Here is a 24855-nt window from a genome sequence, read left to right as displayed (position 1 = left end):
TGGTAAATTTGCAGATGACACCAAGTTAGGGGCATGTGTTGATCTGTTGGAGGGGAGAAAGGCCCTGCAGAGAGACCTGGAAGGGTTGGTTGAATGGGCAGAGTCCAATAGGGTGAAGTTTAATAAGTCCAAGTGCCGAGTCCTGTATTTTGGCCACAATAACCCCCTGCAGCGTTACAGGCTGGGGACGGTGTGGCTGGACAGTGCCCAGGCAGAAAGGGACCTGGAGGTGCTGGTGACAGCAGCTGAACATGAGCCAGCAGTGTGGCCTGGTGGCCAAGAAGGCCAAGGGCATCCTGGCCTGTGTCAGGAATGGTGTGGCCAGCAGGAGCATGAGCCAGCAGTGTGGCCTGGTGGCCAAGAAGGCCAAGGGCATCCTGGCCTGTGTCAGGAATGGTGTGGCCAGCAGGAGCAGGGAGGTCATTTTCTCCCTGTACTCAGCACTGGTGAGGCTGCACCTTGAGTGCTGTGTCCAGTTCTGGGCCCTCAGTTTGGAAAGGATGTTGAGATGCTGGAGTGTGTCTAGAGGAGGCAATGAGGCTGGTGAGGGGCTTGGAACACAAGCCCTGTGAGGAATGGCTGAGGGAGCTGGGGGTGTTTAGCTTGGAGAAAAGGAGACTCGGAGAGTGATAAGGCCACCCCTACAACTTCCTGAAAGGTTGCTGTAGTCAGTGGGGGGTCAGTCTCTTCTCCCACGAAACAACTGACAGAATTAGAGGATGCACCTTTAAGCTGCGTCAAGGGAAATAGAGGTTGGATATTAGGAAAAAGTTTTTATAGAAAAAGTGATAAAGTAGTGGAATGGCTCGGGGAGGTGGTGGAGTCACCATCCCTGGATGTGTTTTAAAAGAGATTGGATGTGGCACTCAACGCCATGGTTTAGTTGAGGGTTTAGGGCATGGGTTGGACTCGATGATCTTGAAGGTCTCTTCCAGTCTAGAGATTCTGTGATTGTTTTTGCACTCCCTGTGGCAGAGGCACAAGAGTCTCAGGGAGGAGCAAAGCACTCAGCCATTCATCTGTCTGTGAAATCAGCTTTGTTACTGTGATACAGAAGTTACACTCTGGAAGCCAGTGGATGTTTTATATTCAAATAAACAAAACATCAGTAGGACCCAGTTTGTCTTCTGTCACCACACAGAGACATCATTTCTACCTGTTTTAATTCCGTGAACACATAGAAAAATTCAGGTAACAAACAGGCATTTGAGACAATAAGCACCATTCTTTAAGCAGTTTTAGTGAACCACTTGAAGTGCACACACAAAGCTTGACAAAGCCATGAAATAGTTCTTGCTTTTCTAATTTGCGTGTGTTAGATCAGATTTCTGCTGATTTTTTAAAAAAGGGTATTTAAGTGTATAAGCATTAGATTAACTTTTACTGACTTCACTAAATCCTATTGATTTCAGTGTTAAATTATGCGTGCTGTGTAGAGCTGTTCTGAATAGCAAGGCATTCATAAACCAGGGTCTGGATTTGTCTGTGTGGTTTAGAAACACATTTGGCAGCAGTCATAGCCAAGCCAAGAATTCACTGCAGTGAATGGCCCACAGTGGTTGCAGTTTGTCATGTTAATGTGCTGTTACTAGAATCATAAGTGCAAACTGAGTAACTGATTTACTCGGGCAAGTGTTGGAGCTGTGCATGAAAAATAAGGAGCCACTTAATGGAATGTATGTTTCAGATAAAAACTTGAACATTTTGACAACATGAATGTCACAAATAAGGGCAAGTAATTTCTGAAAAAATATTTAAGCATTAGATACTACCATTTTGTCTGATGTTATTGTCAGTTGCTAGTTACTGAAGTTGGTCAAGCACCTTTATTATCTTCCAAAAAAAAAAAATATATAGTAAGAAGTGTTGTGCAGATGAAATTAACTGAAAATTAACACCCAGTTGTCCTAGTCAGGCTTATTAATCTCTGCAGAGATACATTCTGTGACTCCTAATTCACTTGTTTGGGAAGCAAGGTCACTTTTTCAGAAGTAATTCTCTAATGTGAGTTTGGCGTAGGATGTGTTTTTAACACCTTCTAGTAACTTTGAGGTGGGATAAACTTTATGCATTCTCTTGCAGTTGTGAGTAATTGACGTATGTAGTTGAACAAAAAAGAAATATGCAACTTTGAAGGATCTACAATGATTTATTTTACAAATTAGCTCATACCTTCAGGATCCTAGGTCAAAATTACTGTGAATAAGGCAGTTTCATTTTCCTGAGCGTGTTATGTGAATTTACAAAGATTTGCAAAAAGTAAACAGAGAGAGATGAGAGCTGCAGCTGACTCTGAGGGAGAGGAGTACTATGGAGCTTGTCATTGTGGTCTGTGAGCACCATAGGAGGAAGGCACCCAGGTTCAGGTGGAGGAGGCAGCCTGGAGGAAAGGTTCTTTCACCCACATGCAAGCCTTGTTAGAAAGCTGGCAGTGGGGGGGAATGTAAGAAATGATCTGAAGATGGGAAGTGTGTTCTGCAATCAGCAGTGTAAGAGGATCCAATAAAGTTATGTGGAGCTGATTACACTATGTAATCATTTCTGGGCTGCGGCACAAATTACTTGCTGTGCCTTAAAATTGAATTTTAAGGAGCTGGGATATGGAGTCAGAATAAATAGGGGGGCTGCATGTTACTTGGGAAGAAAGGGCAGAAACAAGGCCACTCAGGCAGATGGCTAGCATAGTTTGTTTCAGATGAAGGCATTTCTGTGCATAATTTTAGGTTTCAGAGAGATGAAAAAGAAGTTCAGAAATTGGGAGGCAAAGCAGAGAACAAGAATACAAGAATGTACTCAATGCTGTTTTAATAAAAAACATAGCTAGGAGTGCTGGAAAACCAAAGATAATTTTAATTGCTAGAGATAGTCCATTAAGAAAGCTGAGGGATTTCCATTGTTGGCCACAAATGAAGAGGAATAAGCAGGTAGGAACCAGGCAGTGCAATCTTCTGGTTAGGATTCCACCAGTGTTTGGTAGTCAATAAAGAGATCAGTAATGTTAAAATTCTAGAAGAGAAGAACTAGAGGAGACGGCATGTGGTAGTCACCCATGCCCTAAAAAGTGGGCAGCCTAGTGCAGAGGATCTGACCAAGTGTGAGGTGTCCTTCCAAAGCAGTTGCGAGGGAACTGTGTGCAGTGAGAAAATACAGATGAAATTAAAGCATCCCCCAGCATTACAGACCCATAATGAATTTGTTGAACGTGTTTTTAATTTGTTGTATTTATGCAACAATTAAAAATAATTCAGAATTGTTGAGTAATGCTTGGATACCACCATCAGCAAGCAGTGGCTCAGAAGCTTGGTGGCTTCTGGCTTTTGCACGAGCATAACTTTTGCTAGGAGCATGTGATTTCACCAGAAATTCTTTCTTCCACTCTCCCACACTTGAAAAAAAAAACCAAAGCCAAACAACCCATCATAAACCCAAACTACCCATTCACATTTCAGTTCCTTGTGGTATTTTTACAGGAAGTTTAATTTGTCCTGAATTTTAAGTGAGACTTAAAATGTGGTATTTGTCACCTTATTTTGGAGGAAAAAGGTAGTTCTTGACAACCTTGAAAATAGGTACTCAGATTTATGGCCAAATAAAAGGCCCTAGGATACCTCCTTGAAGTTAATGGGAACTGAGAGCAAATCTTCACATCTGACCCAAAAAAAAAGCATTTAAATGATCCAACTGAAATGGATAACCATGAGACCAGAGCTTTTTTTGCTGATTATCTCTTGAATGAATTGGTGAATAAAGTCAAAAGGAAAGTTTATTATAGTTCATTCTGTGGCACAGATAAAAAGCAAGACTTGACTAAAGATGAAAATTGCTGTGCTTAGGATTTATTTTTCTATGTCAATCGACATTCCTACCCAATGGGAGTGCAGCTTAAGAGCTTTCAGAGAGTAATCCTCGGAGTTGTGGTAGGTCTGCTTTGATACTGATTCAACAGTAAATTAGCAGTCTTGAGTGGCATTTTTCTATCCAGTATAATTTTAACTTTTGTTTACAACAGTTACTATTTAAAGAGTAGAAAGTTTTTACTGATTTTTGGCAGCCCCTTTCAGAACCTTCTGGTTTCCACTGTCCTGTATTCATAAGAGAGTGACTTTCTCAACCTGATGTAACCCTTCTCTCTACATTTCCTTCTTCTATAGTAAGGAAGCAAGTGTTACATAACAGGCTGAAATCCAGGGACATGGGTTACTTCAGTCGTTGTAAATGTGGGTCACTTGGAAGGAAGTGATAGTTTATTGGTTGTGAAGGAATTTTTGAATTTTCAAGAGGCAAAAAGTAGTAACTGGGAGACTTTTTTCCCTCCATTATTTGTGAGTCTATTTGTTTTCAAAAAAATGCAGAAACTCCATTTGTCTATGTGTGAATGGAGTGACTGAATTATTCTCTTCTGTTGTATTTGGAGCTTTGCAAGAAAACACATAGAGTGGAGAATTAAAGCACCCAGTCACATCAGCACATGTAGTGTATGCTCTGACTCATGTCAAACAGCTGAAATACTTGTCTGCTATTAAAAGAAATGCTGGAAGTCTGGCTTAAGCTTATTTTTGTACCTGCATCTGCCAGTGTTCAAATAGAGCTCATTGGGAGTCAGCGAGTGGATTTACTGCCTTGGATTTACTGCAGGGCAGCTGCTCCTTTGAATAAGGATTTTCGTGCTGGAGATGGCAGAGCTGGAGCTGACCCACTCTTCTGGGCCTGGTCATTCTGGTAGGGGCCAGTAGGGACCCCAGCCAGGCGTGCAAACTTGGCTGAACCATCTGATTCTTTATTCCTGAGCACCCTGCAAAGCCCAAATAGAATTAATAGGAAGATGCACAAGTTTTATCCTGTGAGTGGCTTGATTCCTTCTAGGAAATCCTTCAGATTTATCTGTGGTGTTGGCTGAGCTACAGATATTGTTAAACCTACTGAAAAGCATTTTTCTCCTGTATGTAGAAACACTTCGGTTTTAATATTGTATTGAATTTCAGCTGCGTCTAAGTAAGATCCATAATGCTGAAGTAGCCTAAGTCCATAGAATGTACTCTAATAAACAGGTTTTCCTCAAGAACCGTGTTTGGCAGCAAACAAAGATTTCCAAATACCCATTTAATGTGCAAAACCTCCAGTGTTTTATGATGACTGTCTTTATGGACAGTGGTTTGCTAGTCATTTGGAAGCTTTTCTTGGAATAGTAGAGATTTTTGCCTTCAAGTATGAGACTTTTTTTTTTCTGTTTGAGCTGCTGCTAATGTACAATCTGGCCAATTGAGGGAGGGACCAGGGCTTTAAAAAAATCATCTTAAAGTTGCCACAGGTTCTTCTAACAGTTACTGAACTGTTATACTTTACACCAAAGTGATCCCATGGTACTTCTTAAAAAGAACTGATTTAATTACGTGTATCCCACTTCACAATATGGATCTTCTCTAAAGTGCAGTTGAAAATTTAAACAAATTTTCAAAAATGTGTTTCTAGTAATTTCTTTTTCTCTTCTGTAGTTTAGATCACAACTTGTTTTTTTTCCTGGTTTCTTTGAAGTCATCTTTGTTTCTTTGAAGTTGGCCTTCATAGTTCTCAGTTTGCCAACATCACCTCTGATTAGACCCGAGTCTGTGATGCCAGGAAGGAAAGAATCTTGGCATCTAAACAGACTCTTAACAAAGGAGATCCTTTTTTCCCATTTATGGCCATAGTGATTGAAAGAGCAGTAAATGTTTCCAAGTATGATATTCTAGAAGTGTCTCATGGTGGATCAGTTGCTCTTCAGTCAGACTTGTCCATTACCCAAGGTCATACTTCCTGAAACATACCCTTTTAGTAGTCTGAGAAGCTCCTTTCCCTTACACTTTCATTGAGAAGTGTTTCTAAATATGAATTTCATGTCTTTGTTTCCAGACAGTGTTTGTCAAGGGAGACAAAAAAAATCTTGCTTTTGTATTGCCTTTTAAGATACTCCTTAACAATTTTTTGGAAAGAGACTTCACCATCATACTAGGAAGATCCATCAGGAGCAGAGCTGTAGATTTAAAACAAAGTTTTGTTGTCTCGGGATATAATACTGATTATAGGTAAATACTACACTTAAAGAAAAAACATCCCTGATAATACTGGGAGTCCTGAAACAGTCCTAAATAAACGCAGTCCTAAAACTGGAGCAAACTCCTTCTATACTAACAGCTACTTCTCTGGATATATTTGTGGGAATTGCCAGTTCTGGATGCTTTGAATCTTACGGAGAAGATTTTCAGAACATTAAAGAAGTACTTGGATATTTCTTCCAAGTACTATTGGAACAAAACAAATATCTTGTTTCTTTTAAATTTTTGTTTAATTTAACCCTGTTGAATAGCTTGGCTAGAAGGCAAATTACATTTTTTGAGTGCATTCTGGGAGATTTCTGTTAATTTATGTCCTCGATACATCCAGTTTTATGGTACAGCCCGTTATTGTCAGATTAATAGTGCAGCTCGTTAGTTACTTGCAAAGTCCAAATTATACTCTTCCTTTATAAGATGAACTTTAAGGTGGGGTAAATAGATAAATCCTGGGTATAGGGTATCCAAGTTATGCTACTATCTGATTTCTGCCTATTTTGTGTCTATCTTGCTTTAGCAGAGAGCTCAGCAGGATTGTGTATCTGCATTTTGTCATATAATGATAAAAAACATCTTAGACCATAGTAAATACTACATTTTTCCAGTAGATTTAAAAAGTAGGTTTAATAATAGAAAAACATTTCTAATGCAAAAGACTTAGAAATTATGTTTAAAATTTTCATCTGTCAAATGTTTTTCAGTTACTCAGGGAAATATTCCTGTTGGCTAATCCTACATCAGCAAAAATATATTTGTGCATGAATTCTTATATTTCTTCAAAAGCAATGCTTTTGTTGTTTGTTACTGAAACTTCGAAAATTTGTTTTATGAATTTTGTTTGGTGTCATATTGAGAGAGGTGCCAAAAATTGGCTTTTTATTATTTCTTGGAGTTCTGTATTTATTTTCTGAATATGGCATAGACAGTACTTCTATTTGTTAGGTAGTTGCTGTTTATTTCAAAGTAAAGCACTGTCAGCTGTGACTGGAGTGGAAAGATAATGAGTGTTCCTCTGTTTTCAGCTATATGCCAGCCAGGGTGCAAACATGGTGAATGCATTGGGCCAAACAAGTGTAAGTGCCACCCAGGATACACTGGAAAAACTTGCAACCAAGGTAAGAAAGAATTTCTTTTTGAAATCTTGGAAGAATTGTTGATCTCTGTACCTACCACCACCAATGCTGTGTGTGTCCCCTGTGTTTATAGAGCAATGAACTCATATACCAGGTCTGTTACTGCTGCAGCAAATCTGATATTTGGACTGACTTTGGAGAGAGATTGACATCTGCAGTGGGATGACACAGGGGAAAAATTGCTTTAATTCAGAGGAAATCAATGAGATTAATATATAGGATGTAGTTACCTGCTCTCCTTAATCAGAAGTAAATTATTTAAACCTTATGGTCAGGATTGTTTTTTATAAAATCACAATTTTCATATTTGAATAGTGAAATAATATTTGTTTCATTAAAAACCTCATAATTCATACATTTTCAGTTTAGTGTTTCTAATCCTGAACTAACCAGGTTGCGTTATACTGCTAAATGATTAGTGTAAAGATGAAGTTTCTCTTACTGGATTATCAAGTTTCATTGTTTGGGGTTTTTTTCTAAAAAATTATGTCCAAAGCATGTAATGGTATAAAGATCATAGAGTATAAATGATTAGAGAATTGTAATATGTGTTTGATGGCTAAGATATGTTCACACACAAATATATCTCAATTATATCTCTTTTGCAGTTGTCTCAGCCTACAGGAAAATGTGTGCATTTTCTGAGTGCTGAGGAAATTATGGTAGAAAAGTCTGATATTTAGAATGATTTTCTTCAAGGATGTGTTCTGATGTTGCTAAATTTATTAGGACATGTTGATTTTTAGACTGAGTTATTTTCTTAAAAAATAGGTACATATTTATTTTCAGATTTACTGATCCTTCTCAAATGTGTGCTGTGTTGTTCAGTTTTCTCAAAAGTTTCCATCATCTCTTATATTATCCTCTCTTTTTTGTCCCTTAATCTGGGCTGAAATTTTAAAATATGATTTTATTCTACATGTTTTCATCAGTCCAAAACCTTTTTAGAAAACAGTGCAGTGAACTAACAGTTTTTATATGTAGTAAATAGTTTAACAATATCGAAAGAATGCTTTCCAAATTAGTGGAGGCTTCAATCTTGAACTAAACTATTTACTTACCACTAAATGCTAAGGAAGGAAAAATGTGATAGGTTATCACAGGAAGCACTTTGGGCAGTATTGATGAAATATTCCTGCATGGTGTTGGTGACAAAGCTGCCTGGCAGATGTAGGTGAGGTTAGTGAGATGCCAGCTGACTGTGGTGCCCCAAATGTGCACCAGTTCAGGTAAGACCCTTGAGCTATTCCTGGGGTCATGATCTGTGTTCTTGCCATGTGCTGATTCAGTGTTTGGATGAGACTGGAAAGAGTGCAGTGAATGCAGAGTCTGCTTTTGCTGGGAGGAGATTCAAATGGTACAGGATAAGTGTGACCTATGTTATTATACCTTAATACAGCACCTGCCCGGCTCAGCCGGTAGCCCATTTTCTCAGTCCTGTTTTAGAATAGTAACAGAAGAAACAATGTTGGCAGAGGAGTTCCCTGCAGGGATGGAAGTGTTTCTAGGATGTGTGAATCTGGGCTGTAAAGTATGCTCATGTTCTTGGTGAAAGGCTTTCTTTGAGTACAAGCGCTGATAAACAGGCTTTACATCTCATCTGTTCATGTGCCCCATGGATCAGGCTGTGTTCCTGGGACTGATCCAAGAGATCAGCCCAGCCTCACAGCAGAGCTGTTCAGCCCTGACTGTGTGATGATGCTGGATGCTTGTCCTTTTCCAGTGGTGCTGCAGCTGCTGTGGCAATCCATACCTCACTTTAGATCACTCAGAAGTTAAGACTACCTGATACTTTTTAAATCAAATTGCAGTGACTGCACAAGAGCTAACCATGTGTTCTCCCTACAGCATTTATATCTCATGAATGGCTTTAGTGTTTCCCTTATGGCTTTTTGATCCTAGCATTACGGCTGTAAGCAGTGAGGAGACAAACAGAGGCACGTGAGGGAAAATGCCCTCTGCCACCTCTCTTAATTTATAGTGATAATAACAGAAGTCATGCGTTCCGAATATGTTAATCTGAAAATTGATAGCTGCTCTTGAATAAAATGCAAATAATATTTAGCAAGACAAATACAGACAGTTGTAATTTTTGCTAGCAATCTAAAGCATATACAGGTTAACTTTCTTTGGCTGGGAAAGGTTGTCTTAATCCAAAAACATCTAAGGCTGCTTTTCTGTAACTTTCTATTTTCTTACCTTGTTTGTTCTAGGAAAATGATGCAATGTTCACTGCTTGAAATTCTTGTCACCACTTGATATATATGTATATTTATTAAGTGAAGTAATGTATATTGCTATATTTTTATTATGCCTTCTCCCTATCCTGTGAAGATGTGCCGCTGTAGACAAGTCTACTTGGTCAGAGCAGTGAAGCTCTTGTGTTCTACTCCCTGGATCATCCTACAGGAAATGTAGCAGCAAGGGATGAGGTGATGCTGTGTTTCAGGTTTTGTGCTCCTCCTTTCTGCACGGCTTCAAACAGGAGTGCAATTTCTTGCAAAGGAGGCGGAGACTGATAGACCCATCAATGGCTGGGATGTGAAAGCTGAACCTGCAGTGCCCTTAGCATACAGAGCAAATAATTGGTTGTATTTTCTTGGTGCTTCTATGTGTATTCTAAAAAGTTTTGACTCCGCCATACTCATACTTGTCACTTGCATTTGTTTTTTTTTCCTCTGCTCTTCTTTCAGAGCCTTTTTATCTTTTTTGAGTTCCTGTGTAAAGTGATAGTGATGGAAATTGTTTATCAGGTTAGATAAAGACAAAACTGTGATTTAGATGAAGTTGGAAGTTTTAGAAAAGGAGGGTTAAAAAACTTCTGAATTTGGCAGCTGTTGATTAATCAGACTAAGTGAACAGAAACTCTTCAGGTGATAGAAATCTCTTATCAGGTTGACAGGGTAGTGTGATTGCAACTGCTGGAAATGAAAGCTGATCTACTATTTATGTATGGTGATAACAGTCTAATTTTTCTACTTGATTTCTGGTCTTTGACTTTCTATTTTCAGAGTTGGGTAAATGTGGTATTGAATATTTAACTTCAATGTTGCCTGATCCAAGTTACATGATAGGCAAAAAAGTCAGAAAAAGTCTTGAGTGCTGAAGTCTGCAGAAGCTAATTAAAAGGAAATAGCAGAGGGTATTGAATCTGCCTAGAAATAAGTGCCTCATTGTTGGGTGTGCACTGAAGTTGGTCCAAGACCATGTGTGGTACAGTGCAGCAGTCAAAGGAGTCACATCCAAGTTTGCCAGCATAATGCTCTGTCCTTCCCTTGCACTCACATTTAATTTAATTCCTTTGGATATAAAATACTTGTGCTCAGCAGCTTGTTTCCTATAAACCTGCTTACCATAGTGGCCAAAACAGTCAGTCTGCTTTTATGTGCTCTATTGCCTTGTGTTACTTTTAAATCAAGAATGTTAGTTTTGCATTGGCTGTGAAATTGTAGGCAACGTGGGAAGTTAAAGATTGAAAAATGGAATTCTCAAATGCAGGACAATGAGTGAGCATTCCCACAAAGAAATTAAAGGGATTTGTTAAACTTTTCAATATTGTTGCGCTTTATACTATTCTCACAGTATGTTACTATTAGGTGTCTATTTGTCAGTACCAGAACTTTTATTTCTTTACTAAGACTACTTTGTATCAAGTGGTGGTGTAGAATTCAGAGTCCTCTAAAAGGATCTAGTATTTTAATGCTCATAATGTAATCTATACTCTATGCAGTATAAATATAGTATATTTGCTATACTATAGAACAGTTGTAAATTATTTTCAACTTTGAGTCTGTGGTCATAACTCTGGAAGTAAGTGCATGACAGTTCTTTAGTTTTCAGGAGTATCTAAACTTAGAAGCTGAAATGCAGTGGAATTTAAACACTAGAACTTAACAGAAGGTACTGATAAAATCCTGCCCTGTCAATTTAATTTCAGTGCTAATTTTCCTTACTCTGTCCCTACTTCTATTTAAGTATTTTATACTTAGCTCTGTTATGCCTTTATTTTGTAAAGTGATTATTTTTGTAGAAAATAGGAAGAATAGAGATATTTTAGACTAAGAGAACTTTTTCCCTCTTACTTCAAAATGATGGTTGTCAGTGAAATTCAGTATATTTAATACTATGGGTTCCTTGGGGATATATTTTTGAATTGCGGTCAAATGCTAACAGAGTTTTTTAATGTAACAATGACTTTTTAAACAGACAAATTGCATGTGTTACAACATATTTATTGCAACTATAATGTTTGTCAGGAACTGCCAACTCGTGGTATGCTTTACAGAAAAAAAAATTTTTTTTTTTTGTGCTGCCAAGAGAAATTTGCCTTTCAAAACATGAGCTTTCATTTGCTTATTATTGGAGATTTTTATGTAAAGCTTTTTTCACACAAAGGTTTCCATAGTGAAAACTTGTCCTTGCCCTCTAGCATAATCATCTACTGCATTTCCATTTGGCCTAGGAGTATACCTGTAGTCACAACTCCTAGCAGAAGACCCTGCTTTCACAGGACAAAATGTTCTTTCTTCTACAGCTGTTTCTCTCAAGCCCAGCAGGTATTTTCCTGTGAGTGTGGCATTGGTGCCTGCTGTGAGAAGTATACTCTCCTGAAACTTTTCCCAACTCCCAAAGAGTGAGAGCTGTAGAAGGGGTGCTGTCTCTGCAGCACATGGTCCTCAGGAAGACTGCAGAGGTGGTCATCACTCCTTCTTTATCATGCACAGGTCCAGCCCTTATTTTGGCAATCTTTCCTCACTGAAGTCCTTCTTAGTCTCACCTAATCTTCCTCCCCACTTGAGGAGAAAGTATTCCCCTTCAGGTTTCCTGGAAACATCTTCTCCAGCCTTAATGGGTAGAAATCTTACCCGCTCCCCTCTTGCAGAAGAGGGGAGTAGGAAGTATTCTTGTCCTTAAACATGCTGTTCTTCCCGAGACCTTGGAAAATGAACTAAGGGGAGGGGCTCTGGGGAGGGTCACGTTTGCATGATGTTCACTATTCCTTGACCCCATGAAGATGGAAAGAAAGTAGGTCAGAAGACAGAAAGTTTAATGTTTCATGTAAACACTGTTAGGAGCTCTCAGGAACAGCAGTGACAAAACAGGCAACATCCTCGCAGCTGAGTTTGGATTGCATCAGTGACTTGCAGTGTGATACATGTATTTTTCTCTTGATGGCTCCGCATTTTACCAGTCAAATGAAAGGGAATACTGTTCTCAGTGTTAGAATGACTTGTAAAAATACTTTGCCTGAAAAGAGTAAAGTGAAGAATGTTACTCTCACAAACCAATGGATTACAGTGTTTCAGGACAAATTTAAAATCCAAACATTAAGAACTTGTAAAATTCCAGGTGTAGTTGTCTAGAACCAATGTTTTCTCTAACTTCACCTCGACAGTGAATGTAACTTTCGTCATTCCATTTACTGCATAGACCCAGTAAAGTTTTCTGTTTTACTTCTGAAAAGCAATCAATTAATTATTGTCTTCATTGTAACCAGAGGTGGTTTATCTTATTGGTTCAGCATCTTAACCCTGAGCCTTTGCCTCTATTCCACAGGAGGCATCTGTCACCTCCTCAGCTGGCATTTTATCAAGTGGCTACTGTGTGTGTATCTATGACATGATGGGAGCCTCAAGGCTTACCTTTCTGCTACGTGGATTGAGGGACACTTGATATTATGGTGCTTAGTACTGGTGATGGCTCTTTGAAAACTTCTGGAAAAAAATGGCAGTTGTCTGTCTGCAAAAGACCACCAGACAGAATGGTGCAATATTAGAGATGATGGTTGATAACTCATTTTCTTAGGTCTTCGCTGGCTGGATTTGGGAATTGATTTATTATTTTCATCTTTGTTCTCATCTTTGTTCATTACTATGCAAATAACTACCAACAATAATAAGTGACAAATTATTCTGGCTTACTCAAACAAAATCAACACATATTCTTGGAAGAGAATTCTGAAGGAAATCATCTTGTTGTTTGAAGTTCTGTCTACTAATATGGAAACTGTAGGCTGAATATTTTCAGTTCAAGCCACGAATTCTCTATTAAATTGTAAGTCTGAAATTCTAGCCCTCATGGATGGTCCTTGATAAATATACCTGATGTCAGATGCTTTCATTTAGTATTTTCTAAATAATAAGGATTAAATTTTCTTTGTGAGATTATTTGAAGTAAGTTGCCATCAGCTTTCCTACCTTCCTCTGCCACTCATTTTGAAGCATGATAGTGAATCACTGAATTGCTATCAGAATCATGATAGTGATTGCAGAGTGATGTTTGCTTTCTCTCTCCTCCTTCTTCCGAGTGCTTCCTGGTCCTGGACTTGGCATCAACGTAAATAGTGGCAAGACGTGGGTAGCCTGTGCTTGTGTGTTGCCTAATGAAGCAGCTGGCACTTCATCTAATGCTAATATTGTCATTAAAAGACACCTATGAAACCAAGCCAAATAAGCTGCTTGGCTGGAGGGATGAACGTCGCTTCATGCAGGATATTTTGGACGCTTGCTCTCAGCTGAGCTGCATATAAAAAGCTAATTGCTGTATTTTTCCTTCCTTCTCCAGCAGCTTGAACTGGCAGTTTTGCCATGCATGCCTTGTTTGTTTTCTTCTCCCACCCTCTTCCCTTGTGCCCTTCATTTCAGATCTGAATGAGTGTGGACTAAAGCCGCGGCCGTGCAAGCACCGGTGTATGAACACCTACGGCAGCTACAAGTGCTACTGCCTGAACGGCTACATGCTAATGCCAGACGGAACGTGCTCAAGTACGGCCAGCCTTGGGGCTTGCTCTTTCCCAGCTCCTCAAAATCCCTGCTCAAGTTTCCCCGGAAAACTTCTATGAAATGAAAATGAGTCCTCAAGTAAAAGATTAATCTTGTTGGAAATTAGGTAGCTGCACAAGATGAGCTACTTTTTTCCTAGTTAAATTAGGCTGAAAAGCCAGGAGCAATTGTTTTAATTTTATTAGTTTTATTGAAAGTTTCCCCCAAAGCATTCTTCAGTGCTGTAAATCACTGTTAATTGGCCTTTGAGGACAAGTGCTTGCAGTTTTCATTGCAGCAAGACACCTGCATTTCTGCTGCCTTATGGCCTTATGAATGTAAAATCTTTAATGCTGCAGGTGCTGGTTGTTTGACTGGTATAAAAATTGTACTGTCATCTCTCCGGGGATCAGGTTCTTACTTGCTCCCATAAAAACAGTTACTTTGAATATCTGGACAGAGGGAAGGGGAGAGAAAACACCTTCAGTTAGAGATACCCCATTTTTAAAATGGCAGTAACTGTCCAGGAGAGTCTGTAGTACATATTAGGCTTTATATTCTGGAGACTGCATTCAATAATACAACTTATTACAATTGTGGTACTTTTTTTTTATTATAATTTTCTTACAGAAGTAGTTTGTAGAAAGAAAAATTTTACTAGCAGATTTTTTTTCCTCTTTGAAGGATACAAGCATTTCCCCACTTTTGTCATAAATACGTGATCTTTATCTAAATGTGTTCAATTATTTTTCTCCAGATGCCCTTTCTTGCCTGATGGCAAACTGTCAGTATGGCTGTGACGTGCTGAAAGGGGAGGTGCGCTGCCGCTGTCCTTCTCCAGGGCTGCAGCTTGGGCCTGATGGCAGGACTTGTGTGGGTAGGTGATCAAACGTAGATTTAAATTTTTAATTTTTTTTCTCCAGAATGCTTTTATCCTTCCACAGAATGCAGTTCAAGAGAGTTTATCAGAGGTACATAGAATGCACAGAAGAGGCTATTTAAAGTTGTTAATAATGAGAATAGTAATAGGTCTGTTGCTCAGGTGCCCTCATGTCAGAGATCGCCAGTATTTTCAGTCCTATAAGTTTCATTGTCTGCCTAAAGCCCATACAAACTCCTTGGTATCCAAGTCCTTGGCCCTTGCCACTCCTGCTACTAGGTCATTTTAAACTATTGCTAACTTCAAAATACCTGCCTGCATAAAAAAAGGAATGGGGAGATCACCTTTCCCTCATACCCAACAAGGTGGTGCCTAGCTCAGTGGGTAGAGGGATAATTCGTAAAAATCATTGATGTGATAGTGGGACAAGGTGAAGGTCTGTGCATGTTCCCAGTATTAGTGGGATTGAATGTGCTTTCTTCCATACTGTCAAAACTCCAGGTTAAAATAAACACAGGAACTTAGAGCATATAAAAGTGAAATGTTTTGTTCCCATGTTTTTGAACATGGAAAATGTGCTTATGGTTAATCAGACTCTACTATGGTCTGAATAACAGTGTGACATGTGATTTCATCAGTCATTAACTATACATCCTGAGTGGGATGTGATGCTCTAGTGATTTCATTATTATATTCTATGAAGTGCTACAATTCCACAACCAGTAACAGTGAAGGAATGTAAGAACATGGGGATGTCCTAATCATCCCTTTGGGTATCTTGGCTCTCCACAGGGTAGGTGGTTCTCCAAGTGCCTGACCCATGCTGACCAAAAATTTCTTGGCAGAGAAAGGGACATACTCTAGATCTTCTGGTGAGAAGAGCAAGCTCCACACCAAGTCAGAGGCTTTCTGAAGTGCATGATTGGCACATCTGTGTATGGAAAAAATTGGAAAGAACAGGAGGAAAAAACTTACCCTTGTTGCATACTGAAGGGATTAAGTTGTGATAAATCCCATTGTGGATATTATGGCTGAGAGATCTTTGGAAGATACTTGTGACATACATGCCATAGTGAGCTGAATGATTATAAGTACAAATTCAAGAAAGGTACACCATGTAGAGAAATTTGCTAGAAAAAATGTTTGCCATATTCTCCTAGTGTGCATTTTTCTATTCAGGAAAATTTCCTACTTTGAAGCTCTTTGAGTTCTTCAATGCAGTTTCCAAAAAAAAAAAAATGTTGTTTTTTTTCCCCCAGAAAGGCAAAGAACTGTGTACCCACATTTTACCTGGGTATGCATAATTTAGAATGACTTCATAACCTATTTCTAAAATTTGCACAAGAATTTCAGAGAAAATAGTTACAGCAAGAGATGTCTGTTCTTCCTGCATCGTAACATAATGTTCTCCCCTTTTTTGGTAAGAAGTGATTATGACATGCACCCTTTCTGTGTTACTTCTCTATTAAGTTCAAGTTGCAGTAAATACCTGAAAGAGTTGAAGCTGCTTGGGACTAAGGCTATGCTTTTTGCTCATGTTTGTACAAGCTTGTCACTGTTGGGGAAATTGTTGGCTCCAACAAGGGTCTGGATAATGCTGCAGTGCAAATAGAAGTGTAGGTGGTGGTAAGAAAATCGAAGTGTACATTGCCTACAGCTCATGAAATCCTTGTTCGAGGAAAGTTTGAAAGACAGCTGGGAATGCAATGCCTATTTTTAGCACAGGTGGAAATTCCTCTGGGCATTATTCTATTCTTAGTTTAACACTTGCTGATCATTCCTTTGTTTAAAATGTTCCTTTCAAACAATCAGTAAAGAGCCACCAATTTGGCTATAAAGGTAAATTGTATAAACTAAATGACAACAAAGTAAAAAATAATTCAGCAAAATATTCAGTGAAAATGTGGATTAAACAGCTAATTAATTGATTAATGACTCTTGAATCAATAAATCAATTGCCCTTGCCAGGTTTTTGGATTGGGATTTTAATTTAATGAAATGAGCCATATACACATTTCATCTTCAAATGTCCTGAAATTATTTGAGGGCTGAAAATAATGATTTTTCATTATAAAATTATTTCCTTTTTGTATGCGTGTTTAAAAAATTGAAGATGCAGCCTTGTAAACTTAAAAACCCTACTATTTTTAAAATAGTCTCAAGTTATTTTGTGCTTGAGTTGGTAATCTGATCATACTTGCAACAAGAGAGAGAACCAATTCTTCTTCTCTGGTGGACACTGACCATCACACTGCCTCATGTGCCTTTGGAGCAGCTCCCTGATGCTGAGGTGAGCTCCAAATGCCCCCTCCATGCCTTGCTTTTGATAGGAAGCAGGTATGAACCACAGCATGTTGCAGCAGGCAAAGGGAAACAGCTCTACACCTTTTGGTTCAGGCGTGGATTGACTTGGAAGAAGCCACAGTTGCTGTACTGTTTGAGAGCTGCAGGAAACTGATCACAAGCACTGGCATATCATTTTTTGGTTACTGATCAAAAAGTGGATTTTCCCTCAGCAATGATCATCCATGCACCTCTCATTATATGCAGGTGGAAGGCTGTTATATTTTTCCATATTTTTGCATCAGTTTTGAACAGTGTACTGATTAACAGTTCTGTCCGATATCTCTAGGACACATAACTGCATACACAGTTGCCATGATTTAACATAATTTTTGCCTTATGTGAATAAATATGAATATGTGCAGAGGAAAAAACAGGACATGCTACATTAGGTTTTTAAAGATCATAATCCATGCCATGATAAAGTATATTCAGTGGCTAATCTTGTTTTTACTGAACTATTTTTTGAAGCTGTGATTTAAAGATTAAAAAACCCAACCAAAACCAACAAAGAGCAGAACTCTTAGTAATCAAGCGTCTAAAACTTGCAGCCTTAAAATAATATTTTAATAAAGGGTAGAATATTGTTGTTGAAAATTGTTGAAAATTGTGACTTGTTGATTAAATTATAATAAAAAGCCTGGTAGAGTTTGTAAAACTTAGTAGCATATTCAAAGCCTAAAATGTTAACAATAAATTCAAATCAAGAGACAGATTTATAGGAAGATTCAGGCATGTGGAGACGTGCCCAGTATTGGCCTTGTTTTCTTTCTCATTGAGGCCTTTACTGCACCATTCCAGCAATGCTCCTGATGGAGAGAGAGCAGTCAGGAGGGTGAGGAGTGTGGGAGCTCAGGGGCTGAATCCCTGCTGTCCTCAGTAATTCTTCATGCAGAGTGGGATAGTGCCAGCAGGAGCTACTGGGACAGCCCATCTGGCCAGCAATTCATGGCTTTAAGTCACTTCTTTTGGCCATGCGAGCGCAGCTTGGAGAGAACCTGAAGTTCCATCGTCCCCACCTCTGGTAGCTGCCCTAACTAACCAGCAGCTTTGTGGTAACATTTTTTCTGTGTGGTGGAAGAGGCTCTGCCTTGTTCAGGCCTCTTTCACAAGAGCAGCAGGGCATCATTCACTTGGCTTTGTTTCGCACTCTTGACATCGGCAGCTGAAGGGCTCCTTTTGGGAAAAGAACGGCATGGAGAGCAAAATCTTGCTTTCCCATAAATCAAGAGCCTGATAGAGCTGCAGAGCAAAGGCTTGAACTGTGCCCTGTAGATAACCAGCAAACAGGAGGAGCTGTGTGCGTCAGAAGCAGCCGTGCATGGCAGGTCTCTACCTCAGTGGAGAATTAGTGTTTGAGCTCTCAGCAGCCTCAGCTCGGTTTCCAAGGGCTGCAGAATGAGTGGCAGCACAAGCAGCTTTTGTGTGTCACCCTGACCTCATCTGAGAGCTTCCCAGGCAGGGAGAGCAGCAGTGGGTGAGCATCAGCTGCTTCCTGGGCATCTGCCTGTGACCCAGAGCTGAGCTGGAGGGCACAGCCAGAAGTGCTCAGGAATTACTGCTGGCTGACCAAGGGCCCTTATGAAAAATACTTTGGCTATTCTTTAGCTTTCCATTATGTGAAACCATTGAAAATACAATGCATACATTATATTTAAACTGTTATTAAGAATAATACAGTTCCTTTGTTTCCACAGATATTGATGAATGTGCTACTGGGAGGGTTCTCTGCCCACGATTTAGGCACTGCGTCAATACCTTCGGGAGCTACATTTGCAGGTGTCATAAAGGCTTTGATCTGATGTACATTGGAGGCAAATACCAGTGCCATGGTAATAACAAACTATTTCTCACATGCATGTAATAGAGCTGTGTATTTGAAAATTAAATTAATGGCTCAAAGAGTAATATTTATTTATTACGACTGAAATGTTGAAGCAGGTTGTTTTACACTGCATCAGTATTTTAAGAAAGGGTCGATTATAGAAATAGGCTGTGAAAGAGAAGGCATGTATTTGGCCTACATTCTTGTAACTGGTTCTTATGTGGAAGCTAGTGGGGAGAGCAGAGCTGATGACCGCAGGAATTCCTTTCCAAAGCCTTTTTTTTCCCTCAGGGTTCACTGTCACTGGCAGTTGTAGGCTTGGAGCAGAATATGAGCTTAGTCTGTGTCTGAGCTGTAACACTAGTGTGCTCCATAGCATGTCCCAAGATCCAAGATAAGAATATGTGCACACCCTACCTCCTCCCAGCCCAGACTGCCCAACTTTACTTCCCCTGCTGTCAGGTGGGGAAGAGGCAGGAGTTGGGAAATAACCTGTTTTTGTCTGGACATGAAACTGGAATGCAGCTGGTGTATGCCCTTCCACAAAGATATTCCCAGGTCACTATGCATTAGTTTGACAGGGTCTCAACTGGTTATGATTCTTTCACTAAAAAAAAAGATCATGTGGAGATAATGAAGCATTGCTTTATGTTTGCCTAAATTTTTTTTCAGAGAAATTTGTATTCAGAGCACTGGAATTTGGAGATTTTTGCTTGCATCACTGACAATAAATGTGGATATGGCATGTGAAATGTTTCCATATGAAACTGCTGGAACTGTTTCTACTTGATGTAGAAACATCTATACAGATGTACTATATAGGAAGAATTTTATGAAGAAAAACCAATTTAGTATCTGCGTGATTAAGAACATGCATATTACTACACTCAATTTGTTTTATTCTTATTCTGTCACCTGTAAGAAGTGGTTGTTAAAATTGTGATCTTAATGATCTCAGCTGCAAAGTTTCATGTCTGAAGCTAAGACTAAGGTAAAAGCTGAGAAATACCAAAGTTGCCCAGTAGTCCCTATTTTCCTTAATGTTTGCATTACCACATTGATTTGTGACTGTCTATTTTCCTTTTCCCCCTGGCGAAAGTTGTTTTTTTTTTTAATAATCAAAATTGTATTAATGTTTGGGGTTTTTTGCAGGGATAAGCAGAAAGTCAGGTTTCTATAAAGCAAATTATTTTTTAATGTAAATTTTCTGTTGCAGATATAGATGAATGTTCCCTTGGCCACCACCAGTGTGGTAGTTTTTCACATTGCTACAACACTCCAGGATCCTACAAATGCATATGTAAAGAAGGGTACAGAGACAATGGAACAAACTGCATACGTATGTAATACTCCTTTTATAATAGAGATTCGGAAGCCTATGTGTCCCATTTTGTAAGCTTTAAGGTACAGCTCTGTCAGGCTCAGTTTCTCTTAACTATTTTTAATACTAAATAAGGGACTGGGGAGTGTAGTTGCAGTTTTCTAGGTCTTAGCATGCCTTGGTAAAAATATCTTTCCCTGAGACATTTTCATAATTAGAAAGAAATTCACCTCTCCCTATTTGCAGCTTGATTTTAGAGATTGCTTCAGGATGAGAGCAACTGAGTAAGCAGGGTAGGTCTGATCAAACAGTGCACATTACTCATACCCTGTTGTTATGTACACTCCACAACTGTTCTGTTTCATCAGCTCACCCCATCCACTCCCTGCTGCTTCCCAGGTGTCAGAAGTGCCAGGAGGGAGGATTTCTCTGGAAGGATTTGCTGTTGGAAAATTCCTTGGCCACCTTTTTCTTGGGAGAAACAGCCACCCCCTTGGTACAGAATAAGGTGTTGGGGCTCTCCCATATTTGATGTCCCACAGGAGTTAGCAGCTCTGTGACATCTGCTGGATCATTTTGATCCGGCATTCCTTTTTGGGATCTGGTCTTTGGTGACTCACTGATCTCTTTAAAGAGCAGCACCATTTTTCCCCTTCAGCTGCAGCTGTCATAGTAAAAGGTGTTCTATCACATCCTTAGTGCTTGTAAGTTTATGTGGGCACATTTCATATGTGTTACTGGGACATAGTCCTAAGGCGTGTTTTATATTTTAATATACTATAAATGTCAAAACTACAGGGTATTCAAAGGGATAGTAATAAACAGGTGGCCAGAGGGAAAACATTTTTTACCTGCTATCATCAAACAATTCACTGTTTAATAAATAGTAGTTTTTCATGTTGTGTGCTATACTTGAAACGCTTGTACACAAAATATGTGACTAGAGTTCTTACTGAGCCTTTCAGTATCTCCAGTTACATATAAAAGGCTTATTAAGCAATAGAAAACAACAAAACATATTCTTGTGCTTCATGTCTTCAGGAACTCTCCTTGTGAGACTAAGTTAAAATTTGTTGTCCTTTCTGAAATATTTGAGGAGATGATACTGTGGGCACTGCCACTGGGGGGAAAGTGCTGCATGGTCCAGCACCTAATTTTTGTGAAGGCTGAAAAATGTCTCAGATTCCCGGTGTTTAGCAAAGGGAAGGATCTAAATGAAGGCTGGCTTGGTTCAATTTCTAGAATGATTACTGCTTATTGACAGGGAGAAATGCTTAGAAGGAAAGGTCTGCAAGAACTTTCTTAATCCAAAGGTATCTAGCGATTTGTGATCAAAATGGTTGTAACATCAGGATCTTCCTAAACTTGCTTCCACTCCTGGTTATGAACATGTCCAGCTTAGAGAGCTGCTTAACCAATGGCTTCCTCCCCATGCTTTTAAACCACCATGCTTTTTTGTAAGTTTTGCCAACTTTGAAAGACACTTGATGCTTGAGAGGAGGTGGGATGGAAGTGTCTTGACCTTCAGTCATTCTAAATTATCTCTAAATTGCTGCAATGCTAAGTATGACATAAAGGGATGTGATAATTTAGCAGTGCTGATGCTAAAGTATGTTTCTAACTAATGGAAACCTTCAGAAGAAGAAGTATTTCATCCAAGTGTCTCTGTGTCATAATGAAATAGACTGCTACATTTCTGGAGTGAGAGGCTGAGACATCCACTTTGGTCCCATTTTGATTCTCTTTGCAGTTATTCCTATTGTTCTGATTGAACCACGTGGACCATATCACATATTCAAGGCACTCTCCCTGAGGGAGGCAGTGGGTAGAATGAGTAGGATTGTTGATGCTGAAGATACAACTCCTCAGACCACTGCATGTACCTGGTTTTGTTACAGAAAGGCCAGTGACCAGGCCAACAGTTCATCCGACAACTGGGCTGACAGCTCGTCCCACACCTGGGCCAACAACTCGTCCTACACCTGGGCCAACTCAACTTGCACCCAGGACAACTCGACTGACACCCAAGCCAACCACGAGATACGTGCCTGTGACAACGAGGCCGGTCACGACACCAGTGGTGAAGCCTCCACCTCCAACAACACCTCAGCCTACAACAGTAAGACCTACACTAGCACCACAAAGAACTCCTCTGGTAACAACTGAAGAGCCTTCACGTGTTCCCACTGAAACTACATCTTCCCAAGGAGTTATAGATGACAACAGGATCCAGCCAGATCCTCAGAAACCCCGTGGAGATGTGTTCAGTAAGTAATTTTCCATAGGCCTTTGTTTATCAAAGCTGTAGATGAAAGCATGCACTGTACTGTTTGGGATTTTTGGAACACTATACCACTGAGAACAGAGAAATGAAACTGAGAATGGTTATATGGTAAAGCTGCACAGTAGTTGATTTTATTACCTAATAAAAGTTTGAGACGGAAGTTCTGAATCAATTAATCAAAAAAGTGTTTATTTTTTCCTCCTGAAATTATTGAATATATTGTCCTGGTGAAGTACTTAATTATGCTCTCAGGTGAAGGTTTTAAGGAAATGAAAGACATTTGATTTAAAAGTATAGAAGTACAACATAACTCATAAAGTAGTCAATGGATTTAAATTCAGGGAGTTGAGAATCCCTCGTAAACAAAGTATTACCATAGCTTTAAGAATGGTAAAGAAACGAGATTGTGCCTGATTACCTAAAAACTTCTATGTGACCTCTTTTGTATGGGTTCAAATAGTCTCAGACGTTAATGACTAAACAATGGGGAAAATGCATAAAAATAGCACAGAGGGTAATTTTCTGGACTGTGTCTGTGGAAAGGGATGCATGAAAAGCTGAAGATAGTAAAGATTCTCATAGCATGAACACATGTAACTTTAGGAGCTCCTCTGAAGTCTACGGCACCATTGTGCCAGCTTTAGTGCATACCACAGGAGACATTACTGGCACTTACAGAGCTGTGCATATCTGCCAAGAAATACTCAACACGCGATTTCATCTTTAGTTCTGCGGCTAATTTTAGAGACGGAGAGAGTGTGTTGGATCAGCTCTCCAGCTTGTTGTACAATAAAGCTGCTGAAGCAATGCAGTAGGAGGAAAAGTTTGCTGTCTCAGAGCAGGTGCACAAGCAATGTGGGAGTTTTTTTCTGGTTGCTTTGGCATCTGTGTAATAATTTCTTGGGCTTTGTTGTTCTAGGTCATTACTCAGTGAAATATTTATTTCCTTGTCAAATAGTTTTCCCTGTAACATTTTATCTGCTGTAGACAGAAAATGGAGAGTGAAGCTGACAAAAGTTAGAAGACAAATCCTGGTACTGCTTAGTAGAGCATACGTTTGGCTTCATATTCAGTTAAAAATATGGAGATATGTTTAAGTGAAATTCTAAAAGGAAATATAATAAAGATTTATGAAGCTTAATCTAATGGGACCCAATAGTTAAAAATACAGTTTTGTAGAAATTATTTTAGAATCCAGGATTATGCTTCCCAGTTCTCCATGTTGCTAGTCTTCTCTGGAATACTAAAGCAGAGGGATAGTTTTCAGCCATTTTCCTGAAGTCGTAACAATTCTCTGTGTAAAGCTTATTATTTACAATTAATCTTTCTGTATTGTCCCTAGAGAGATTTGGAAGCTAATGTTTTCAATACATGTGTTTCAGATATAGGACTTTGGAAAATAGGAAAGTGAAAGCCTTTGAAGTTTGGCTTGGTCTGACTGCAGCTTACATTATGGTACATACAGCACACACAGGACCTTCGCAGTGTTTATCAACTGTTGGTTTAGGTCAGCTGCCACACTCTGAGGTTTGTGATATACATACATAGCTTCAAAGGCTTCAGTGCACAGCACAGCAGGACTGAAACGGGTCAAGCACCGGCTGTTCCTGGCCTCAGCAGGTAATGCAGGGACAGAGAGTCCTCGGCTCAAGTCAGCAGATGTCTATCTTCAATACCATGTAATTTTTTTAATTCACTGCACGACACATATTTGATACACATATGTGTGACTGAAAGCATATGCCAGTTGTGCTCCAGATGATTCTAGTATGGTGATCTTCAATGAGGCTGGTGTGTTTTTTTTCTCCTCTCTCTTATCTTTTTCTCTCCAATCTGCATTCTGCTCTGTTTTTCTCTCTTTTCTCTTCTGGACACTGAAAGTGTCATCTAGGTAGTGGTCACTGGAGTTCTCTCCTACTTTTTCTGTCTAGAAGCATTTATGTTGGGAACAAAAGCATTTGTTAAGGATTTGAAACCTACAGTTTAGTGCAAGACAGTTCCATTCCAGAAGAATGTGCTACTTTCTCAAAGAAAGCATTGCTTGTAGGGTAAGGTGTTTCTTCACCTTTTGAATGCTGTTACTGCAGAGGTTTGTGGGGAAGAGCAGAAGTTAGCTTCCTCATGTCGGACGTTTAGAAAAGCAGGTAGAAAAGTTACAGCCCACATACATTACTACAGTGGGATGTGCAGAGCTTGGGTCTGCCTCTCAGTACCACACT

General features: G+C 39.4%; 1 protein-coding gene across 5 annotated transcripts in view; it reads left to right on the top strand.

Annotated features, from left to right (window-relative positions):
- Positions 1–24855, top strand: part of NPNT (nephronectin) — a 48867-nt gene that overhangs the window by 10235 nt on the left and 13777 nt on the right. For 2 of the 5 annotated variants that reach the window (XM_032748170.3, XM_030271613.4), the window contains 6 exons: positions 7112–7204; positions 13867–13986; positions 14741–14860; positions 18904–19038; positions 20248–20370; positions 22251–22619. In XM_032748170.3, coding sequence (XP_032604061.3) covers positions 7112–7204; positions 13867–13986; positions 14741–14860; positions 18904–19038; positions 20248–20370; positions 22251–22619 — 960 coding nt within the window. The remainder of the gene's footprint in view (positions 1–7111; positions 7205–13866; positions 13987–14740; positions 14861–18903; positions 19039–20247; positions 20371–22250; positions 22620–24855) is intronic. The other 3 variants (XM_072928543.1, XM_072928544.1, XM_072928542.1) reach the window with 2 other exon arrangements.

The sequence above is a fragment of the Taeniopygia guttata genome, chromosome 4, assembly GCF_048771995.1.
Source record: "Taeniopygia guttata chromosome 4, bTaeGut7.mat, whole genome shotgun sequence".
Classification (NCBI taxonomy): Eukaryota; Metazoa; Chordata; class Aves; order Passeriformes; family Estrildidae; genus Taeniopygia; species Taeniopygia guttata.
The sequence above is the reverse complement of the archived record's forward strand: the minus strand, read 5'-3'. Positions and strand labels throughout refer to the sequence as shown.